This window comes from Lissotriton helveticus, chromosome 3_1 (assembly GCF_964261635.1).
Source record: "Lissotriton helveticus chromosome 3_1, aLisHel1.1, whole genome shotgun sequence".
NCBI lineage: Eukaryota > Metazoa > Chordata > Amphibia > Caudata > Salamandridae > Lissotriton > Lissotriton helveticus.
Window position 1 is genome coordinate 1163134873 of NC_136061.1, and position 24510 is coordinate 1163159382.

At 43.2% G+C, this 24510-nt stretch overlaps 1 protein-coding gene across 1 annotated transcript; it reads left to right on the top strand.

Moving 5' to 3' along the window:
• The first annotated feature begins 737 nt into the window (after window positions 1-737).
• On the top strand, window positions 738-24510 carry LOC144824219 (NXPE family member 1-like). Its single transcript, XM_078683367.1, has 5 exons — window positions 738-764; window positions 1642-2351; window positions 4884-4945; window positions 16809-17027; window positions 23222-24510. Exons 1-5 carry the CDS (start codon window positions 738-740, stop codon window positions 23755-23757), a joined length of 1554 nt encoding a protein of 517 aa, XP_078539493.1. The 3' UTR covers window positions 23758-24510.

The window sequence follows — 24510 nt, forward strand, 5'->3', positions numbered from 1 at the left end:
CAGGCACCCAACCCTGTTGTTGTGCATATTTAGTTAAATGCCGCTTAAGGGGTGTAATAGCGCGAACAATCGCCTTATTCATGGAGTGCTGCACTCCTTTGTCAAGAGCCTACACCAAGTCCTGTTCTAGAAACTCTGACCCTTCCTCCTCATAGTCACCTTCCTCATCGTAGTAGTAATCACTCATGGTACACGGATGATGTATAAATTATGCCCACTAGGTGACGAAAGTCCAAGTTTGCCAAAGACAAAATTCAGGGGGAGTGTAAAAACCCCGCAGCAAGCAAGATACAGCAGCAAAACTGCCTCAAAATATCGTTAAAGGGTGGAGGAAGGGCTTGCCGCCATCAAAAAAACACACTCTAGGCAGAGCCTATGCGAATTAATACAACCAGGGCTTTTTCCCAAGCTCCGGCGTCAGCAGGGGTTAACTGTGAGGCCATGGGCGTGCGCGTCGCTCAGGACGAACTTGTATCAGGCTCCGGTATGTGAGGAATGTGAAAAGAATACCGCGCATGCACGGATACCGGCTTGCCCCACAGTAAGAAAGCAGCTCGCGTCAGCCGCGCGCGAGGCCACTTAACCCCTAAACTCCACTCCACAATAAACGGGACACAGGCAGCACGCGCCCTGTCCCTAGGGAGGTGACACACGCTCCCAGCCGCGGAAACGCCGCAAATAGCGAAGCGGTAGGAAAAACTGACGCACGTAGCGAACAACGCGCGAAACAATTAACAATGCAAATACAGCAAGTACATCAAAAGGTAAGAGAATAACACCTAACTGGCTGCGGAGCAGCAAAGAAAGAGGAAGTGGGACTATCTACATTGCCTTATATAGTGCAGACTCTATGGTCATTACCCAGGTGTTTATGGGTATTGTGGTTTTTTACTAATTTTTATGGCTGCTGGGCATTTCTAAATAAAGAAATGAGACTAGCATAATCGGAGCCTCCTGTCCTGAAATAGAATTGAATCTCTCGTGGTAACGTTACAGCTGTGGATAACAATATATTTTGTTTTGGCCTGAATACAATGTGTCACTTTGTATTTTATATGTAAGCCATCTTGCCCACACTGTTTACTGATAGCAATTGATGACAGCAGCAAAAGTATAAATACATTACTGTAAATTCGTGTATTTACAGATCCAATTTCTGATTCCAATTCAGATTGCAAAGCTTCCATTTCAAAGAGGAAGTAGTGGCATATTGTGATAGTAACTGTACCTTTTGCAACATGCCACGGGGACTTTTTTATTGAATGTACATGCAAGTGATATTTGTGATGCCTTGCTAAATTACTAATGTATTTACACTATCAGATACAATTTTCAATAAAATGAGTTATGACAAAAAAATACGATTTCACCATTTCTAACATAATCAAAGGTTGAGTTTGCTTTTTACAACAGTTGATTATTCAGAATTATTTTCCCGTCTCACTGTTTTCTTGAGGTACGTTTGGAGTACTCTGTCCCTCAGCCCTTCAGTTGTGTGGAACATAGGTGGGTGTGGAGGGTATGCCAATGTCGGTAAAATAGTACACCAAGTTACATCTCTTGACGAATAAAGGACATATTGCAGCGCTCCAGGTTACCTATTACATTGATACAAACCCAAATCTTGTTTTGTCTTTTTAGAATTCAACTTTTTGGTATGTGCGTCCATCTAACTCCGCGATGTTGGAGGGGAAAGCTCTGCTGAAAACTAAACAGACTGCCATTGACCAAGAAATTGACAAAATCTTCAACAGAATCCAACAGATGATTCCCAATGTCACTTACACTCACAAGGATCAAACGTCCAGCGCTGAAAATAGCCAGATCACTCTGATAGACCCTAAGCAAAACTACTGTGTTGGCGATCAATTAACCATAAGGATCGATGTGTTCGATTATTTCGGCAACAGAAAGAAATATGGGGGAGACTTGTTCATCGGAAGAGCCTATTCACCTGAGCTTGGAGCGGGAACTTCCGGGAAGATTGAAGATTTTAATAATGGAACATACCACGTTCATTTTACCCTTTTTTGGGAGGGCAAAGTGAATGTATCATTGCTGCTGCTACATCCCAGTGAAGCCAATGCAGCCATATGGAAGGCAAGAAATCAAGGATATGAAAACGTCGATTTCACGGGCACCTTCACCAATCAGACCCACAGTGTCAAAACTGAGTGCAACTTTCAAATACAGACAAAAAAACAATTGTGCGAGTATGTCGATGAGAGAGATGGGGAATATTTTTGCTGTGTCAAACCAGACCATATGTCTTGTGATAGTTTTGCTTCCATGATGTCTGTCAACAACGACCACTCCTACCTGAGCGACGTGGAGAAATCTCTCATTGTCCGGTGAGTTTTCACAGGTATGAATTAAATAGAAGAGGCACTCAGTGCTGATTTGCATAATACACAAGAGTTAATTCCTTAAACACATTTGTCTTCTGTTTTTTAAATGTGCTGCTTCAAGTCTGCCACAGGTGAAATTTCAGTTGGAAATAACAACGATAGTGTATGAGGTTTATCCAGAGGAGGAGTTAAACAAACATTGACAAAGCCAGTCGACCGCGTCTATTAGACCTATTGGCTTTGACAATCTTTTTGGGCCAAGCTGTACAGTATTGCACTTGCTGTGCAGCATGGCTATTAAAAAAAAAGAACGTGGCTGCATTCAACATGCAAGTATGGTCCTACAAAATGACACTTGTGTTTTCGCCTTTTTTCTTACTTATCCAATGTGTTGATACACGTCTTGTGGATCAGTAAATTAAAATAAATGGTGAAGACACTGTTTTAAAACACATTTCAAAAGTGCTTAGATTAAGAGATAAATTAATAAATAAAAACGACGACCAGCTTGCGGGTTGGTCAGGGGGAAGGGTAGAAGCAGAACTGGGAGTGGGGGGAAGAAAAACAACATGGACCACAGTAGTGGGGGGAGCATACAGAGACTAGAGAGGAAACATAAGTGTGGATGGGATAAAGAAGCACATGGGCTTGGGAAAGTAAGGTGGAGAGTGGGGAGTAAAGAATATGGGGAGATAGCGGGGAAACACATGCACTCTCGTGTGGTGTTTAAAAAAAAGGACAAAAAGAAGAAAGTAGTTCCTTCAAAGCAAGCAATGGAAGGACAGAAGCCAGTTAATTAAAGAGATGTTGAAGTGGTTAGGCTTCCTGGGAGTGATAAACACAAGATATACGAGCCGGGGCAGAATACAAAGCAGGCATTAAAGTTAACCAATGGAAAGCAAGGAGCAGGTGCAAAATCCTGTAAGTTCTTGGTAATCAAACAATGTTTCTTTCACAACCAGGCAGCTTTCTCTGTCTGGTAGGCTTCACCTAAAAAGAGCTCCACTTGCTTGTGAACAATCCTTTGCAGCTTACTTTATATTGGTGAAGAGCAGAGGAGCGAACAAAGAGCCCAAATGCAGTGAGTGCCCCGAAAGATATCTTCCTCACTTCAAACCACCTTCATCTGACTGCTACTTGAGACTCGTACTGGTGACTGATGTGATGCTTTGCTGGGCTACCATCACTTGCGCGGTAGCTTGCATCCTGCTGCTTGCATACAATGCAACCATGTTCAGGTTCAACAATTGCATGGTATGGGAGATACAGAGAAGAAATGTAATGTAAATCAAAAATTCAAAACATCATCAATGTTTAAAGAAGTTTATGAGGCAAAGTAAGAACATCTGATACGCACTGGGGCCTCTGACACTCGGATGAGACCAGTACGTGCTGAGGCTCCACTTGGTTTAAATTGTAATCTATGTAATTATGTCAGACATATGAGTCATATTGTTGGCAAAAGCAAAAACGTGATATTTAAAGGCAGCGACAACCTTAGCTTGAAAGAAAAATGTTTGACAAACAAATGAGTCTGGAAAAGGCTTGAAAAGCTTAATAGAGCTTTACGTTATAACGTAGTATGCTTATTATTGGTTAAGGAAAGGGTGAGATTTACAGTTATGGGAAGAGATAGTGAATTGGTTAGCACTATCTTACCCTAAGCTATAGTTTTTTGGGTAAGGGTAATTGTGAGTTTTAAGGTTAGGTTTTGGACAAGGGTTTTATAGTTTGGTGATTGGATGATACTAGTGCTTAATGTAAGCTGGTGGTTGCTGGTTGGGTCACCAACACAAATTTTTGGGGGCCAGCACTCATTTTCCCACTTTATTCACCTACGAGAGCAAGAGAGGGAACAACACATAAAACGGAAAGACAACAGAAGAGAAAGACGGAAAAAACGTCATAAAGGGATTAAGCAGGAACCTGCAAGAGTGAGATAAACGGGTAGCGAATGTCTGGTAGTGGATTAAAAAGGTTTCGAGGTGAATTTCTGATAATGCAACCTTTTTATTCGGCGTGATGACAATCATTTGGAACAGCCGCAGGCTTCTGGGCAGAGCCCTGGGCACCGGCACGCCTTCTTTTACAAGTTAAGCACTGGCTGAAAGTTACTGTTCAGTTTCAAGTTAGGTTTAGGGATGGGGTAAGTGAGGTTTTTGTGGGTGCTGGTAAGGTTTTGGGTAGCTCACAGCATGGTTGAGTATCTTAAACAAAAAATAGCTACATTGTGAAAATGATGAGCATTTTCGAGCATTTAGCTCCCAAACTAATTGACGAGTTCATAGACAGCATTTATTTTCAAACTATGTTTTTGCTGTCTTTTTTCGAATGGTTGGCTTTTCAAAGATTTAATTTTGAGTGTTCAACCTTGAGTTGTTGCTTAGGCCCCAACGTTGGAATCTCTTTGTATATTCTTACAGGAAGGTAGGAAACAAAGGCAAATGGAATGTCAAAATGTACCATTGGAATGCAAATAAGTTCGAAATTTGAATGTTCAAGTGAATATTTTACATTTCGTGTGTTGTCTTACAGATCCAACATCGGAAAAGAAATGAAAAAGCCCATTGAGGATATAAATGTTCTTCAATGTAACAGTGAGTTGAAACATCTGTGGTTCCTGTGATTGTGGTTTATTAGCAGTTATATTTCCCATTGAGACCACGTCTTTCTCTCCAATCACTGACACAATAATAAATATTGTGATACCAAAATATCGGGTCAAAAATATCGATCACAAAAATATTGTTTTCTATACATATAATGGGAACTACAAATATATCAGAAAACATATTGTTTTACACTAATATTAAAAAAGATATACAAAATATCGTTTTTAATATATATTCAGTTCAAATACATAAAAATTAAGTATTTGAACATAATATTAATCTAATGTAAATTAAATGTTTAAATAATATTTTAAAATAAATATAAATACTTACTAATTTAACCAAACACACACACATAGATATCAAAGTGTGTATGTTTATATACACATATATAATGTAAAACTTTTAAAAAATATAAATTTAACCTATATTATAATTTTGTAATTGTTTTTAAATTTACCAATATAACGTTTTTATATATCTATATATATTTCTATCTTTTTATAGATATAGATGCAGATATACAGTCAAAACAAGGTTACCCTCTAGGAAGAGCCTCCAGGCATGTAGTAATGCACTTCTCTTTTAATGAAAGACACAGCGCAGCAACAGAAGCCAGCTTTACAAAATCAAAAGGCAACCTCTGCCAAACGCGTTTCTAGTTTCCCCTTCGTCAGTGGCTGATGGTGCTCGAATCTCGAGGCAACAGGTGCTGCTACTTTATCATAGATGACCCTCCCCAAGTGGGCGTTGCTACCACTGCAGCATGCTGGTTGACGTAGTCTGCACTGTTTGTATTGCTCCACTGAGATGTTGCCAAAAGTTTGTATTGTAAAAATAGTTTATTCCTGTTGGAACTGGCCCTTCTTGCAGGGTCATCCTCAAACTTTTTGCTTCTTCCTCCATTATTTTTCCTGACCCGTGGCTGTTGGCAATAGGACTCTGCACACTTTACCACTGCTGATCAGTGCTAAAGTGCATATGCTCTCTGTGTAAATTGTTAATCTGATTGGATATACATGTTTGGCATATTTGTATCACCACGAAGTCCCTAGTAAAGTGCACTGGGTGTGCCAGGGCTGGTGATGACAAATGCTACTAGTGGGCCTGCAGCACTGATTGTGCCACCCACAGGAGTAGCCCTAAAATGATGTCTCAGGCCTGACACTGCAGTGCCTGTGTGCAGTTTAGAACTGCCATGTCCTCCTGGTCAGTGTCCCACTGACCAGGCCTAACCCTTCCTTTTTTGTGCACATCAGCCACCCCTATGGAAGGCCCAAGGTATCCCGCTGGACAGGGTGCAGTGTATGTAAAAGGTAGAGCATGTACTGGTGCAGGTGACATGCTCTGAATGTCACCTGCACCAGTACATGCTAGTGAATGGCAGCCATTTTCGTTTTTCACTACTGTAAGGCTATCTTGCTCCATAGGTTAACATGGGGGATGCTGGCTACAGTGGTTAACAGCATTTCTTCCCATAGGAACAAGATAGGACATAAGTATCTAGTATCCCTGAACTCAGAATTTAATAACACATCTTTTAGGAAAGGTTGTTTTTAAATCCTGTGTTTGAGAACAGCACTTTTAGAAAGTTGCTGTACTCTTGTCTGACCCTTCTGTGTGCCTGGGCCTGTTTGTGTATTGACTGTCTGGTTTGAGAGTGACACTTGCTGGGGGATTCCCCAGGAGGCTGGATGAGTCAGCACTAGGCTGAATGACTGCAATTGGAACTGGAGTGATGGGAGGAGTTAGCACCTGGGCCTGAATAGGGCTGTGCCTGCCTTCCACAATGCTGGCTCTACCTCCTGCTGGGCGGCTGAGGACCCTGCCCCTCACTCTGAAAGGAAAGATGCAGCCAGCAAAACAAAGTACTCAGGAACCACCCAGAACTGGTTCAGACCGGGCTCAGGGCCTACATGCACCAAGAGAACAAAGACTTTAGGGGTATAAGTACAGGACCCCTGACAACAGAAAATTAGATCATCCTGGAATCAAGAAGGAACCTCTGCCAAGGAGAAAGCTTAAACTGAAGAAGGAAGACTGTCCTGCTGTTGCTCTGCTGGACGGACCTGTTGCTTTGCTGCCAAGGAGAGGGGAAGGACTTTGCTTTGTGCTGTGTCCCCTTGCTTTAAGGAATCTCCAAGGGCCTGAGAAGAGCTGGCTCCCTGTTTTTGAAGTCCCAGGAACAAAAGGACTTCACCCCCAGCTTCCCTGAACTCTGCTGAAAGAGTTCTGTCCTTCCTAGAGTGCTTGATCCAGTTGTGGGGCCTCTGGAAGTTGTACCTGTGCTGGGAAGCTTGAAACTAAGCTTGAGAGACTTTTGAAACTGAAAAGTGTTGCATCGCTTGCTTGCGGAGCACATCCCCGACAGTGTGAGAAGTTTCCCGCCGCTACGGAGGTCAAGATCGTCGCAGCGCCTGACGCCGCTGCCAGAAACGTCGCATCCTTCATTTGCGGGACGCACCAGACCGGTGAGGGAGAATCGAACATTGCTGCGAGTATCGTCGCAGAGCCTGTCGTCGCTGGGTGAGATCGCCGCACCGCTTGCTTGCGGATCGCATCACGTCGCTGCGAGCATCGTCGCAGAACCATCGCATCGAGGAGCTGCGATAGAGAGGATCACCGCCGGACCGCGCATCGTCGCCCCGGAGATCGTCGCAGCCCTTACGAGATCGTCGCATCGTGCCTTTGCGAGAACAGACTTCCTACGGAACCTACGCACCGGAATCCATACAAGTGGCCTTCCTCCCCATACAGACCGGATTCATCGCAACACGCCCGCTGCTGCAGCGGCGCTGTCGCATCGCCTCCCCAGGGTCTCAGGAGCAACGCATCGCTTGTTTTCCACCGCACCAGCTTCTGCTTTTGGAACTTTGTTGCAACTAAAAGGTACTGTGAGTAAACGTGACGCAACTGTGAACTTTTCACGCATCAGTAGAGAATTCTATCGCAACGTAGAGAATGCTATCGCAACCTAAAGAATTTTAACGCAACCTTAAGAACTTTTTTGAAACCATATTCTTGAACTGTGTATGTTGGATTTTTGTCGTTTTGGTCTTGTGCAGTTTAGATTAAAAATACCTTTATTTTTCTAAACTGTTGTGGAGTCAGTTTGTGGTGTTTTCACTGTGTTACTGTGAGTGTTGGTACAAATACTTTACGCATTGCATCTGGTTAGCCTAGACTGCTCGTGCCAAGCTACCTAGAGGGTGAGCAGGGGTTATCTCAGAGGGTTATCTCCTTGCCCTGACTAGAAGCAAGGGTCCCTATTTGGACAGTGGTACTTACCTCTGCCAACTAGAGACCCCCAGATCTAACATCATTCCCAAGTGCGTAAAAGCAAAATTCCTGCTAATGCGCTGCTTTCTTATGCTTCCATTAAGGCAACTTGCCTCCCGCTTCATTCGTGACCTCTCACCCGAAGTCACCCCGGGTCCGTTCTAACAGAGGGGCTTCTTCCGCGGCTGGGTGAGAGGTCAACAATGAAGTGGAAGGCAAGTTGCCTTAATGGAAGCATAAGAAAGCAGCGCATTAGCAGGAATTTTGCTTTTACCCACTAGGGAATTAACTATTTTTACAATACGAACTTTTGGCAACATCTCACTGGAGCAATACAAACAGTGCAGACTACGTGAACCAGTATGCTGCAGTGGTAGCAACGCCCACTTGGGGAGGTTCATCTATGATAAAGTAGCAGCACCTGTTGCCTCGAGATTCGAGCACCATCAGCCACTGACGAAGGGGAATCCAGAAACGCGTTTGGCAGAGGTTGCCTTTTGATTTTGCAAAGCTGGCTTCTGTTGCTGCGCTGTGTCTTTCATTAAAAGAGAAGTGCATTACTACATACCTGGAGGCTCTTCCTAGAGGGCAACCTTGTTTTGACTGTATTGAAGCGGCTGGCCCAGCCGCGGAAGAAGACCTCTGTTAGACTGGACCCGGGTTGACTTCGGGTGAGAGGTCACCAATGAAGCGGGAGGCAAGTTGCCTTAATGGAAGCATAAGAAAGCAGCGCATTAGCAGGAATTTTGCTTTTACCCACTTGGGAATGAACTATTTTTACAATACGAACTTTTGGCAACATCTCACTGGAGCAATACAAACAGTGCAGACTACGTGAACCAGCATGCTGCAGTGGTAGCAACGCCCACTTAGGGAGGTTCATCTATGATAAAGTAGCAGCACCTGTTGCCTCGAGATTCGAGCACCATCAGCCACTGACGAAGGGGAATCCAGAAACGCGTTTGGCAGAGGTTGCCTTTTGATTTTATAAAGCTGGCTTCTGTTGCTGCGCTGTGTCTTTCATTAAAAGAGAAGTGCATTACTACATGCCTGGAGGCTCTTCCTAGAGGGTAACCTTGTTTTGACTGTATTGAAGCGGACGGCCGTGCCGCGGAAGAAGCCCCTCTGTTAGAACGGACCCGGGGTGACTTCGGGTGAGAGGTCACCAATGAAGTGGGAGGCAAGTTACCTTAATGGAAGCATAAGAAAGCAGCGCACTAGCAGGAATTTAGCTTTTACCCACTTGGGAATTAACTATTTTTACAATACGAACTTTTGGCAACATCTCACTGGAGCAATACAAACAGTGCAGACTACGTAAACCAGCATGCTGCAGTGGTAGCAACGCTCACTTGGGGAGGTTCATCTATGATAAAGTAGCAGCACCTGTTGCCTCGAGATTCGAGCACCCTCAGCCACTGACGAAGGGGAAACCAGAAACGCGTTTGGCAGAGGTTGCCTTTTGATTTTGTAAAGCTGGCTTCTGTGGCTGCGCTGTGTCTTTCATTAAAAGAGAAGTGCATTACTACATGCCTGGAGGCTCTTCCTAGAGGGTAACCTTGCTTTGACTATATTGAAGCGGCTATCCCAGCCGCTGAAGAAGCCCCTCTGTTAGACTGGACCCGGGTTGACTTCGGGTGAGAGGTCACCAATGAAGCGGGAGGCAAGTTGCCTTAATGGAAGCATAAGAAAGCAGCGCATTAGCAGGAATTTTGCTTTTACCCACTTGGGAATTAACTATTTTTACAATACGAACTTTTGGCAACATCTCACTGGAGCAATACAAACAGTGCAGACTACGTAAACCAGCATGCTGCAGTGGTAGCAACGCTCACTTGGGGAGGTTCATCTATGATAAAGTAGCAGCACCTGTTGCCTCGAGATTCGAGCACCCTCAGCCACTGACGAAGGGGAAACCAGAAACGCGTTTGGCAGAGGTTGCCTTTTGATTTTGTAAAGCTGGCTTCTGTGGCTGCGCTGTGTCTTTCATTAAAAGAGAAGTGCATTACTACATGCCTGGAGGCTCTTCCTAGAGGGTAACCTTGCTTTGACTATATTGAAGCGGCTATCCCAGCCGCTGAAGAAGCCCCTCTGTTAGACTGGACCCGGGTTGACTTCGGGTGAGAGGTCACCAATGAAGCGGGAGGCAAGTTGCCTTAATGGAAGCATAAGAAAGCAGCGCATTAGCAGGAATTTTGCTTTTACCCACTTGGGAATTAACTATGTTTACAATACGAACTTTTGGCAACATCTCACTGGAGCAATACAAACAGTGCAGACTACGTGAACCAGCATGCTGCAGTGGTAGCAACGCCCACTTGGGGAGGTTCATCTATGATAAAGTAGCAGCACCTGTTGCCTCGAGATTCGAGCACCATCAGCCACTGACGAAGGGGAATCCAGAAACGCATTTGGCAGAGGTTGCCTTTTAATTTTGTAAAGCTGGCTTCTGTTGCTGCGCTGTGTGTTTCATCAAAAGAGAAGTGCATTACTACATGCCTGTAGGCTCTTCCTAGAGGGTAACCTTGTTTTGACTGTATAGATGCAGATATATATACATAACAAATAAAATGTAAAACAAATACACAGCAGAAACATTTAAAATATTGCCAATTTCATTATACATAAAAAGTAAACAATATATAAAAATAAGTGTTATAAAAAATATCCTAAAGATTACATAAATTTATAGGTATACAAAATATATATTTAAATACAAAAACACATAATAATAACATATATTTAAACAACATTATTAAAAAAATAACGCTGTAAATAGTACATATAGTATTTCCACCCCAGTTTATATAACAGTACAGAAAGCGTGCAACTCAGGAGGGATGAAATTTATTATTCCCACTCCAGTCTGTGCAACAGTAGGGAAAGCGTTGAACTCAGCAGGGGTAAAATTCACTATTTCAACTCCAGTCGGTGCAACAGTAGGGTAAGCATTGGAGTCAGGAGTGGTAAAACGTACTTTTCCCACTCCAGTCTCTGAAACAGTAGTACTCAGAAGGGGTCAAATGTATTGTTCCCACTCCAATATGTGCAGTAGTGGGGAAAGCGTTGTACTCAGGAGGGGTAATATTTACTATTCTCACTCCAGTGGGTGAAACAGTAGGGAAAGTGTGGACTGAGGAGGGGTAAAATTTACTTTTACCACTCCAATCGGTGCTACAGTAAGGAAATCATTAGACTCAGAAGGGGTCAGATTTACTATTCCCACTCCTGTCAGTTAAATACTAGGGAAAGCGTTGCACTCAGTAGGAGTAAAATTTACTATTCCCAATCCAGTCTGTGCAACAGTAGGGAAAGCATTGGACTAAGGAGGGGTAGAATGTACTATTCCTACTCCAGTCTGTGCAACAGTAGGGAAAGTGTTGGACTAAGGAGGGATAACATTTACTATTTCCACTCCAGCCTGTAACATAGTAGCGAAAGAGTTGGACTCAGGAAGGATAAAATTACTATTCCCACTTCAGTTGGTGCAACAGTAGATAGAGACTATTTCATTTAAAACAAATAAGACATTTTAACAACCCTATTAAATAACAGAAAAAAAATATTAAAATTTAAAAATATACGTCTAAACTGTAATGAAAATTAAGCAAATTGCATAATTATTACTTTTTCAATAATTATTATCAATTAAAGCAAATAATATGAATTTGATTAAAATGCCACACTATATTCTCAAAATCATTACAACCAACCATTAAAATGCAATTGAAACGAAAACGCATTGCACAATAAACATATTACGTAATAAATAACACAATGTTTAATAAACTAATAAATAATTTTACATTTATTATTACTTAAATAACTTCCCACTCGATACACCTACAAACTAAACACACACACCTAAAATATAACTTAACCCACATGATAATTGCACAATTTGCATAATTATAAATTAAATAATTAATAATAAATTAATTAATTATCAATACAATATTTCTTAATTAATTTCCCACCTTGTACCCCTAAAAAGCCAACAATCCACATATAAAATATATCGTAAATCGTCAATATTTACGCAATTTACATAATTATCAATTAAACAGTTAATAATAATTGACTAATAATTAATTATATTTAATTACCTTTTCACACTTTACCCCTACGAACACAAGAACCCGCACCTGAAATACAACTTAAAAAATATCTTAATTACACAAAATACATAATTATCAATTAAATAATTCTTAGTATTTACCATTAATTATTAATTAATTACAATTACCACTCCCACCCTTTACTCCTACAAACCCCACAACCCGCACTGAAAATATAATTTAAAAGGTACATTAATTACACAATTTACATAATTAATTATAAATTAAATTACAAATATTTACAAATCATTATTCATTAACTATAATTAATTTACTTCCCACCTTATACCTCTATAAACCTCGCAACCTACACCTAAAATATAACTTAAAAAATACATGCATTACACAATATACATAAGTAATTATCAATTAAATAATTAACATTACTTTTAAATTCATTATTATTAATTTACTTGCTATGGGTAGAAGCTTGATGTATATCATTGGTCAGCCATGGAGGTCTACTGGGCCTCAGCCATGAGGGTTGAGGTTGTTTGCTTAAAATGTCCCTAAATCCACCCTACTACAGCTCTACAAAATTGAGATGAGGAAAACTCCTTCAAGAACTTGACTCTCAGAGGTAAAAATGGTAAGCAGTCACACGTTTCTAAAGAAGATAGTATGGGAATGCTTGAGCTCAGCATTCCGGAGTTGGACTGCAGTATAATAAATGATTGTATAACTTTGTGCATTACTTCCAAGAAGAAAAGTTCTTTAATGCACACTAGAACTAAATACTACACATATTATTAGCAAGATGCAATTTAGGGCATCATCACAATGTCGGGCGGACGTGACCATTGCGGTCTAGGGACCGACCGACCTCTGGTCTGCAGTCCCGACACAGCACTTACAATGCAACCACACATGGTGTGATCGCAAGCACCCATTTCTTTATGGGAGCTTAAGCTGAGGTCGGAAACCGGCCACAGCACAAGCTCCCATGGAGAAATGGGAGCTTCTGTTAATCCCTGCACTGCATGGCAGGCACCTCATGGCCAGAGTTGCTTTTTGACAGGCTTTTCCTGTAGAAAAGCCCAACATGAAAAGCCTGTCGGAAACCGACATCATAATCCAGATGCCGGAAAGACAGTTCCGTTTACACTCCAACCGCCTCCATCATAATTGGGCAGTCAGACTGTAAACCTACCAGGTTGGTAGGTAAGCCTCCGACGAGAGATCCGAGGCTTAATGACCGACATCGTAATCGTCTCCTAAGTGTTCTTGGCCTTGAGATAGGTTCTGCAGTTTCCCACTCTTGACCCCTGTTCGCTGTTATATTTCAAGTGATTCCCTGCAGGGATCAAAATTATAGAGTCACTAAGCTCAGTGGCAGATGACCCCTGTTACTCTCACAGTATGCTCAGTTATTCACTGTTTCATGTTTTTGTACTGAGAGAGACATGCTCAGACTGTGATGGAGTAGCCCTATTTACCGGCGCACAGTCTAAGGTCCAGTGGGAAATCTTTGCTATGCCGGTGCTCATACGTACAGCCAGATAAGGAGGAAGATCATTCTCATATCTAGCTCCCCACCACTGGAATAGACTACCTGTACATAGTACGGTCCTGCCCTGACTTAACCCTATTAAAAAAACTGCTTAAAACCTGGCTTGTCTGATTCTCCCATATCACTAATGCGCTACAAGAGACTCTCTTGGGGGTGATTCATTTGGCGCTATATACATTTGAATAACATAACATAACATGGAGGGTCTGCACACACACAAGTGGCCAACTGGTATCTCCTCCATTCACTCGCTATCCTGCCCCTGGTAGACTGTGAGCCAGCAGTGCGAACATGACTTCTCCTGCAGTGGTGTCTTCAACAAGCCATGTTGCAAGTTATTTGATGGCTGGTGTAGCATCTTGCAGGCAGCGACAGGAGTTCCTAGGAGCCATTTCGAGCACAAGGCCAAGAGCAGGCTTCTGTGTGAGAACCCAATCCTGGTACTTATTTGTGAAGGCAGAACGGAATGCTTTGCGGAGCCTCGGAGAGTCTTGCTGAAGGCTTGTTCAGTCAAGATGGAATCTGGTGCTGTGCTCATCTGGGTCTGCAATCTACAACCTGGGTGAAGTTTCTCTCTCCTGATCAGTCAACTGGCAGCCCTTTTATAATATATCATATCTAAAATGGAATTTCCATCATCACCTTAGGAATGTCTTGACATAATCATAATCCGTAGGTGTACTAACAAGGTAAAAATATACCAATACAGACCACATGTTTGGGTTATGTTTGTTATTTGACCTTGAAAAGGGTGCCTGTCCTGTACTGTTGTCACACTGGGGATGTTTGTCTATGTTATTGACAGGAGGATATGACACATTTAGAGGTCAAAAGGATGTGGCATATTTACACATCGTCAGGAAGATAAGGGACACCATGTTTAGATATAGGAAGCTAAAGATTGCCGTTTGCTAGACACACCTAGGACAAAATTGAATCTCAGCCTTCACAAACTGGAGTCTCTGTTCATGTGTTTAAGAACCTAAAACTAATATAAAGAAACCTAAAATCAAATGATTGAAATAAATAAAATAATAGATGGATGGAGGGAACAGTCACATTTATGGCATTCCTGGAATAATTTCCGAACTAAGCAATCACAAAATAATCACTGACAGTGTTTTGGTTGCTCTGTCTTGGACTAAATATGTGTTTATCTTGTAGCTTGAGGTGTATGAATTTAAATTTGGATGACATTGTGAATCTTCACATTTGAAGAAGAATTGTAAAGTGTTCTAGCTTTGCCCAGGGCAAAATTTCACATCAACCTGCCTCAATTATTCACTGCAGTCTTAAATCCCTTATGACATCCCTGAGACAGCCAGTAGATGAGAATATGCAGTATATGGTGGCTCTTTGCGAACCGGTACATCATGGCTGATGAGTGGCGTGCTCGCATCCCTAAACTAAGGGTGGGACTCGGGCACAAGCCGGGCACAGGCCCAGGGCACCAAATATTCAGAGGGGCGCAGCAGGGAGCTGTCTGGCTTAATGTCATGCAAACAGCAACTCATGCATCCTACTTGGTCTCAATCGGGTCACGTTCAAGACTTTATAATCAGCCCTTAATGTACCTCAGTGTAATTGTTAGCATCCCATCGACCCCTGACCTCCTCCCACCTTCCTCACACCTCCTGCAATCACACCCCAACAACCCTCTGCCCCTACAGCAAACACAAAATGATCTTTCCACCAAGGGAGCTGTCCTAGTCAATCAGATTTAGGCTGCTCCTGCCTAAGCTGCATGGGGTATATGCCTCCTGATGCACAGGCCGTCACTTTTGGTGTTATTGAGAAAGTTATTCAGTTATGCACTCCATGAAACTGACATAGCTTTTGAAGAAATATATAGGCGCAGCTGTGAAATCGAATGTTGCACAACTCTATTTAAAACAGGGAGCTGACAAAAATACCATATACTCAAGGCCACTGGAATTATGAGATTGTGGGGCCCCTGCATTTGTCGCATAAGTATTGATTTGCCACCTCTGTCATGTAATCCATCATCTGCTGCATAATCTGTCTGTCAATTTTAACAAAAAAAATGTTTCTAGCTCAAACGGTTCAAAAAGTTCCCAAAAACTCAGCGGCATGTATTGCCACTCTGCGAAAGCCCCTTTTCAAATGTTGACTGGTCATCTTTATGTTTCTTGTTGCTAAATTTAGCGGTAAAAGTAAGCTCAGAGAGAGTTTACAAGTGTAAAAATGACAAAATAATGAAATAATATTATCACAAAAGTGTGCCGCATTATGCCGAATAATTTGCGTTTTCTTGCCGCATGATTTAATCAACCTACCGCATAATTCCAGTGGCCCTGCAGATACTAATTTTTTTATGATTAAATCCAAGGAGAACTACTCAAGGTCGAATGCGCACTCATGTCCAGAAAGCTGATCAGCCTTCTGTAATGTAAAGAAAACATATTTTGCCATCTATGATTTCAGTTGTTGCGATGGTTTGATTCGCTCACTATTTAAAAAAAAAATGTTTTAATGCTTTTTGATTAGTTTGAAAACGAACCGCCTTGTTGGACGGTCTATTGGTTTAGAGATATGACATGGGAAGCTTTTTTGTCAAGCATTCTTCTAGTAGATTATACTTCAATGTTTATTAATATTTCAGCTTCGTTTCTGGTGGCTTCTAATAGTCACTCTGTATCTCGTATTCGTCTTTTGCTTCATTGTCTACAACACGAAGGGTGCTTTCATAGCTGTGATCCCAGGCACATATTTAGACCCATTCAAGAGAGGTCTTAAGTTTGAATGTCCCTTCTATAATAAAAAAGCATTTCAATCACAGCACTGCATTTTAGGTTTTACCCCAGAAAGCGCCAAACAGCCCTCAGCACTCTCCATTATTTCTTTTAACACACAGGCCTCTGCGCGCTGCATATTGTGTTTTCATTCGCTCACAAGATGCATTATTTTATTTTTTTATCAGAAGGCAAAACATCAAAAGAAGAAATATGCAGGACCGGGATGCACTCCCCATTCCCCGGCGGCCACTTCCTGCAAAATATCTGGAATCCACTTGGTTGCTCGATGTCTCCGAGCAGCACCAAGGACCTGATGGACAAGTGTCTGCCGGGGAAGATGATTTACCTAATGGGGGATTCAACTCTTCGCCAGTGGATGTCGTATTTCCTCAATAACGTGCAAAGTAGGTTCTTCCAGCATGTAACTTCAGAATGATCACCGTGCTCAGCTCTGTATTCTTTCACAGGTGTTGACTCCACAGGGCATGTTGAAGCAAGGCATGATGGGCGCTGCACCGGGCCATCGTCAGACCCAGTCACCGCGAATGCATCTGGTTGCAAAAAAAGGACTGTGTATTTCTTGTCTGTCACAATCCAATTGGACTATATTCCCAGGTACAACGGGCCAACGGCAGTGTGGTTGCATGGACTGTAGCTTGTTGGGGACATTGCATTTCAGTTTGTGGTTAAGGATTCTCTGCAAGCTGCGCGAGGCAGGCTCCTGGGACCTCTTCATGGTGAGGCTGGCGGAGTGTTCTTTAAGTTAGGAGAGGGGTACCCACGGGTTCTGATGGCATCACTTAGGACTTCACAGCCCTGCTTTGAACCTGTTTCTGTGTTGCCCGACCAGTAAAAATGTGTTTGAGGAGGGAGTCGCTCAGTACTGGTGGGGAAGCAGCAGAGAACTTTGCAGATGCCAGGTGCTCGCATAGACCTTTATTACGGGTTTCTTGTTCTGCCCAGAATTGACTGTTGTGGCTCAAATGGGAATTACCAACTAGGAACTCGAGAAAAATATGCAGAGAATGAGTTATTAATCCAGATTTCTGCCTATTTCCAATCCATATGCCTTGCTTTATGTTTCCCTCTGAGGCGGAAGCCGGAGGTCTGTTTTGCTCCCTTGCGCTATTTACTAACTAAAACGATTGAATTACGAATTTGTTTTAAAACCTGTAAAATATTTTAATAAGGTGCTTTTTATATTCCTGCCCTACCCTAAGGCGAGATTACTTCGCCGAGGCTCCAACACATCTCTTCCCACGGCGCCGCTGTATCCAGGCGCAGGGAAGCTTTCTGAATAATTTTGGCCGCCATCTTCAATTGGGAAGGCTGGCCGGTTTGCTCTGCGCCCCTCCCGCCCTCCCAGGGTATTTAATGGGCGTTACCTGTCATCGCCAGTAATTGCTTTATGTTTCCCTCTGAGGCGGAAGCCGGAGGTTTGTTTTGCTCCCTTGCGCTATTTACTAACTAAAACGATTGAATTACGAATTTGTTTTAAAACCTGTAAAATATTTTAATAAGGTGTGTTTTTATATTCCTGCCCTACCCTAAGGCGAGATTACTTCGCCGAGGCTCCAACACATCTCTTCCCACGGCGCCGCTGTATCCAGGCACAGGGAAGCTTTCTGAATCATTTTGGCCGCCATCTTCAATTGGGAAGGCTGGCCGGTTTGCTCTGCGCCCCTCCCGCCCTCCCAGGGTATTTAATGGACGTTACCTGTCATCGCCAGTAATTGCTTTATGTTTCCCTCTGAGGCGGAAGCCGGAGGTCTGTTTTGCTCCCCTGCGCTATTTACTAACTAAAACGATTGAATTACGAATTTGTTTTAAAACCAGTAAAATATTTTAATAAGGTGCGTTTTTATATTCCTGCCCTACTCTAAGGCGAGATTACTTCGCCGAGGCTCCAACACATCTCTTCCCACGGCGCCGCTGTATCCAGGCGTAGGGAAGCTTTCTGAATATTTTTGGCCGCCATCTTCAATTGGGAAGGCTGGCCGGTTTGCTCTGCGCCCCTCCCGCCCTCCCAGGGTATTTAATGGGCGTTACCTGTCATCGCCAGAAATTGCTTTATGTTTCCCTCTGAGGTGGAAGCCGGAGGTCTGTTTTGCTCCCTTGCGCTATTTACTAACTAAAACGATTGAATTACGAATTTGTTTTAAAACCTGTAAAATATTTTAATAAGGTGCGTTTTTATATTCCTGCCCTACTCTAAGGCGAGATTACTTCGCCGAGGCTCCAACACATCTCTTCCCACGGCGCCGCTGTATCCAGGCGCAGGGAAGCTTTCTGAATCATTTTGGCCGCCATCTTCAATTGGGAAGGCTGGCCGGTTTGCTCTGCGCCCCTCCCACCCTCCTCCCGTCCCGCCCAAACCATGTACATTAACAATAGTACCGCCCGACGGCGCAGCGGGCGGGCGCAGCGGGCGCGCCAAAGGCGCGCCAAAGGCAAGCCCGTCTGCGCCGGGACCGGGCCGAGGGCCAGAACCCCTGTCCCTCTTCTTTCGTACAATCGTAGTACACTTCTGGACCTCTGTCCCCCATATGCCCCTCTCTGCTCCAAATACGATCTTTCACATATGCCCTTGGAGAAACACATACAATGCTCACACTGCAATACCACGCTCGCGCTTAATGAACCTACCACCGCTGCTAAAACTCCAGTTTCTGAGAGAGGTGAGCACATCACCATGGCACTCATTAATGCGCGTTCCCTGTGCAAACACTGCCAGGAAATAGCTGATCTCATTATTGATCTTAAACTGGATGTTCTCTACATAACAGAGACATGAACCGATGAGGCATCTGCCCCTGACTACGTAACGGCAGCTCCCCCAGGCTATAATGCCTATCGGCAGGATAGGGCCAAAGGGAAAGGAGGTGGGTTAGCAATCATAGTAAGAGACCAATTTGAGGTCCGCTTCTCGCCTATTCCCATTACATCATGCGAAGCCATTCATTTTAATATAAAACTCACCTCAACCTATAACTTCAAGGGAGTACTTCTTTATAGACCCCCTGGGACCAGATCAGCGTTCATCGACAATCTAAGCAATATCACTGAGTCCATTATCACAGAAGAGTCCACCACAATCATGGGCGACTTCTATTTTTATCTGGAACAAAGCAGTGATAGGGACACTACTGCCCTTATATCAGACTTAGAAATAATGGGCCTCAGACAATTGGTCATGACGCCCACTCACCAGGCAGGCCACACGCTGGATGGAATTTTTACAAATGTGGAAGGTCTGTGCATAACTTCAGTTCTCCCCATGACCTGGACAGACCACTCAGTCATTCTTAGCAGCCTCACTATTAAAGGCTCGTCGAGGAACAAGGCTGGTCACCCGAAAACAGAAACGTTTAGGGCATGGAAGGACATAAACCCTAATGACCTAACGCTGCTCTTAAACAATACCAGGCCGGAACTATCTACTGACCCCAATATTGCAACTACTCAATTCCAGAAATTGTTGGGCGATGCCACGACTCAGTTGGCTCCAACTAAATCCCTTTCAAGAAATAGAAGTTCGCCAACGGCTAAGTGGTATACAGAAGAATTAACAATCCAAAAACAATTAACTAGGAACAGGGAAAGGCACTGGCGAAGAACCTATGACAGCAAAAATAAGGAAAAATATAAAAAAGCTCTCGCCTCTTACAAAGCAATGATAACAACAGCAAAAAAACATTTTTTTACTATTCATATAGAGACTGCTAATAACTCAAGTAAACAGCTCTTTAACATTGCCAAAACTCTTTCAGGTAACACCCCGGATCTTAATCCGCCTCCATCACAAGTACTATGTGATGCCTTATCTAAGTTTTTCTTCGCAAAGGTAAATGATATTTACCAAGCCTTCAACTCTAACTCTGGCAGCAGTAGTGCTTCCACCCCCATGACTACTTTAAAAAATACCATGACCAGTTTTAAACCCCTTACTACTGACCAAATCAAGGGCATAGTCAAATCAATTAAAGCTGGGTCAGCCCTGGATCCATGTCCAACTTCTGTGATCGCGATGGTGCCAGACACGATCATCCCTATTATCACTCATGTCTGCAATATAATTCTGACATCTGGAACTTATCCTGATTCTTTAAAAAACACGCTGATCAAACCCCTGCTCAAAAAGCCTAGCCTGGATAAAGGTGAACTTAAAAACTATCGCCCCATAGCGAGTCTCCCTTTTTTAGCTAAAGTTGCAGAAAAGGCTATGAATCAGCAGTTGTCAGAATACATAGAAAGCCACAACTTGCTGGATGACACCCAGTTTGGTTTCCGTAAACACCATGGTACGGAAACCGCTCTTATCAAAGCAGCTGATGATATAAGAATCATCCGTGATCAAGGAGGAACAGCTTTGCTTGTCCTTCTTGATCTATCAGCAGCCTTCGACACGGTCGACCATAAGATCTTGATCGATAGTGTCGAAAGGATGGGTATTCAGCTCACTGCAAGGGACCTACTCGCCTCCTTTCTAGCTAACAGAACCCAGGCGGTCACACTGGGCCCTTTTCAATCGGCAAATTTGTCGTTACCGTGTGGGGTTCCTCAAGGCTCATCCCTAAGTCCGACACTATTTAACATATATGTGTCGGACCTTGCAAGTGTCATCAAAGCATATGGGATGAGCCTAACCTCATACGCCGACGACACCCAACTGGTGTTGGCCATAAAGGGTGATGGACAGGAGGTGGCTGCGAGGTTTCAAAGTGGGATGATCGCTATCGGTGAGTGGATGGCAAAAAACTGCTTGAAGCTCAATTCCGATAAAACGGAGGTGGTTATCTTCGGCAACTTGTTGCCAGTCTGGTCTGTAGCTTGGTGGCCATCGGCTCTAGGCACTCCTCCCTGCCCCACCGCCAAAGTCAGAAACCTAGGAGTAACATTCGACGACCAGCTTAACTTCCTGGCTCATGCAAATAAGGTGGCAGCAAACGCCCACTTCAAGCTCAAAATGATAAGGAAAATTTTACCTTATCTACCAGACTCGGCCGCCAAGACGTTAGTCACCTCCCTGGTCTTGACATCTCTAGACTATTGCAATGGTCTTTTGCTCAATGCACAAAACAGAGTAACCAAAAAACTACAGACTGTGCAGAACGCGGCGGCACGCGTGCTGTCCAAAAAACCTAAATTTGCACCCATCTCAGATACTCTGAAAAGCTACCACTGGTTAACCATCCAAAACAGGATAAAGTTCAAATCACTGTGCATAGTTTACAAAATGCTGCAGGACCAAGGACCGCGTTTCCTTAAAGAGCAACTAATTCCCTATAATCCGCCCAGAACACTCAGATCCACCTCACTTAACCAACTGGTGGTTCAACGAAGCAGAACAGTCTCTTGGGGTGACCGCCGCTTCTTAGTTGCGGCCCCTAAAATCTGGAACACCCTGCCATACCACATAAAAACAAGCCCCTCGCTCCTTCAGTTTAGGAAAAAACTGAAGACTTGGTTATTTAACCAGTAAAACAAGCTTCTGGATCACCTGTTCAGGGAGAGACATTATTGCAGATAGCGCCGAGACGCCCACGGGTAATTGTATGCGCTTTATAAATGTCATTAAATAAATAAATAAATACATAAATATGCGTAGGTAGTGGGATATATCATAATGCCAGTAATGTCAGGTCCCAGTAATGATGATATAAACTTTACAAAACAGTGATGGATGGAATGCTTGAATTATTCTCAGCTACTGGTACTTACTCGAGCCGCATCCCAATCCATTGTTATTTTGCACACCATGCCCCCTCTGGGCCCAGCTGTATGCAGCTCAGGCTTAAGCCTGCTCCAATAGGAGTAGTCCAGGCGGAACTACCAAACCAGGTCTTCAATGGACTGGAAACAAGCAACCCAGGACCAGTTGTGTCCTTGTTATAGGCTTATCAGATGAGAATAGATTGGTTCCAGAAGCAGACTGTGCACAGGACCCACATCTGGGCATACCCATCCCACTTGGGTGACATACAACAAGTAATAGGTAGAATTTTTGAATTAACCTCAGCCTCTGGTATTTACTCGGGCCGCATCTCAATCCATCATTATTTTGAACACCATGCCACCTCAGTTAGTACACAGCTATATGCAAATCAGTCTTGACCCTGCTACTATAGGAAAAGTCCAGCCCTAACTGCCAAGCCAGGTCCTCCCTGAACCGGAAAAAAAGCAACCCAGGACCGGTTTCACACTGATGTGGCACAGTGTGCAAAATAATGATGGATTGGGATGTGGCCGAGTAATTACCAGTGCCTGAAATTCATTCAAGCATTCTATCCATTACTTTTTGTTTACTCCAGTATTAATGATATTCCATGTGTTGGTAATTCTAGGTCTATTATCACCATCTGGAATAACAAACAACCTACATCCCAATAGGCGGATATCTGCTCTGGCTTCAATGCAGTGGTCGTAAGTGGTAATTATGCATGTCACTGATTCATGTCTGATTGATGTTATGGTTGATGGCAAAGAGAAAATTGTCTTTGCGAAAATTGGGTCTGGCAAACTACAGTCCTAGCTGATTTCTTCATTGCCCTTACCTCTAAATAAATTAAATTAATTTCATATTCTTTTTCCTCCTCAGCTCTCAAACCTTTTAACGTCCATGAAAAAGGTCTCCATGGAACTATCCGCTATGTGGATGTAGACAAGAACATACAGCTGCAGTGGATCAGGCATGGACATCCATTTTTGACAGAAAGTGTGTACAATGTCAAAAGTCTTGCCTATGTGCCTCGTGAAATTGACAAGCTGGTTGGTGGGGAAAACTACATAATTGTTGTAACGATTGGCCATCACTTCCGCCCTTTCCCACTCAGCCTATTTCTCCGGAGAGTCATCTCTGTTCGGAAAGCTGTGGAACGCCTCCTGGCCCGGAGTCCTGATAGCAAGATCATAGTGAAGACAGCCAACATCCGAGAACATTCAGCAGATATAGAGCGTCTGAGTGACTTCCACGGCTATATACATTACCTTGCCACCAAGCAAATTTTTCGGGGTCTCAATATTGGCTTCGTCGACTCCTGGGATATGACTATTGCATCTGCGTCATATTTCCTTCATCCAATTCCCAGTGTGGTTGAAAACCACGTTCAGATGTTTTTGACGTACATATGTTAACCTATGGGTCAAGTACAAAAGCAATGATGTGTACGACTACCAGACAATCTGAATAAGGTGTGAAGGGGCCAGATGAAGTTTTAGTTGTATATTTAAATCACAAGGTGTTTATGCCAGGATCTCTGGTTGAATCTGTGGTGGGCTGTGAAGGAAATTTAATCAATGAGCTATTCATGGGCTTTCCAAACGACATTGTAAATGGCCCCTAAGTGTGTAATTGGCATGATTATCTCAGGGCTGGGACAGTGAATCGTAACACTATTTCTATCATGACACTTCTTTTTCAACGTGGAGCCAATCGGATGGGGGTGTATTTCTGGTTTTCCTTCTTTAATTACAATTGGTATGTTATATAGTGCAGGCATATCAACTTTAAATTGAACATGTTTATTTGAGCAACAGCAGCTCGTGCCTCGAATGCAGCACATAGGCCAATTTGCTGCGCCAAGAGAGACTGGATAACACTCAGGAATTAATGTGAGGAGGAGATGGGAAAGTCATGTTTTTGGGACATTACTTTATTGCACATAGTGCAGTAAAAGTTTGTGTTCCACGTAGGTTCACTTTTTTGCAACATCCTTTTCATATTACATTACAAATATGTATAATATCAGGCACAGGGAAATTAAGCCTTTAATTTAGGTCAAGCACTCATTGGTACTTCACATAGACTGTGTATTCTTCACACAGCCTGAACGTGTTTCACTGAGGTCCCGGTCACTTCGCACATCCTCCAGCCACTTCACATATCCA

Coding starts and splice junctions, on each gene's coding strand:
- LOC144824219 (XM_078683367.1), top strand. CDS start 738: ATGCAAATACAGCAAGTACATCAAAAG. Junction 2,352..4,883: donor GAGAAATCTCTCATTGTCCG/GTGAGTTTTCAC, acceptor GTTGTCTTACAG/ATCCAACATCGGAAAAGAAA. Junction 4,946..16,808: donor AAATGTTCTTCAATGTAACA/GTGAGTTGAAAC, acceptor TTTTTTTATCAG/AAGGCAAAACATCAAAAGAA.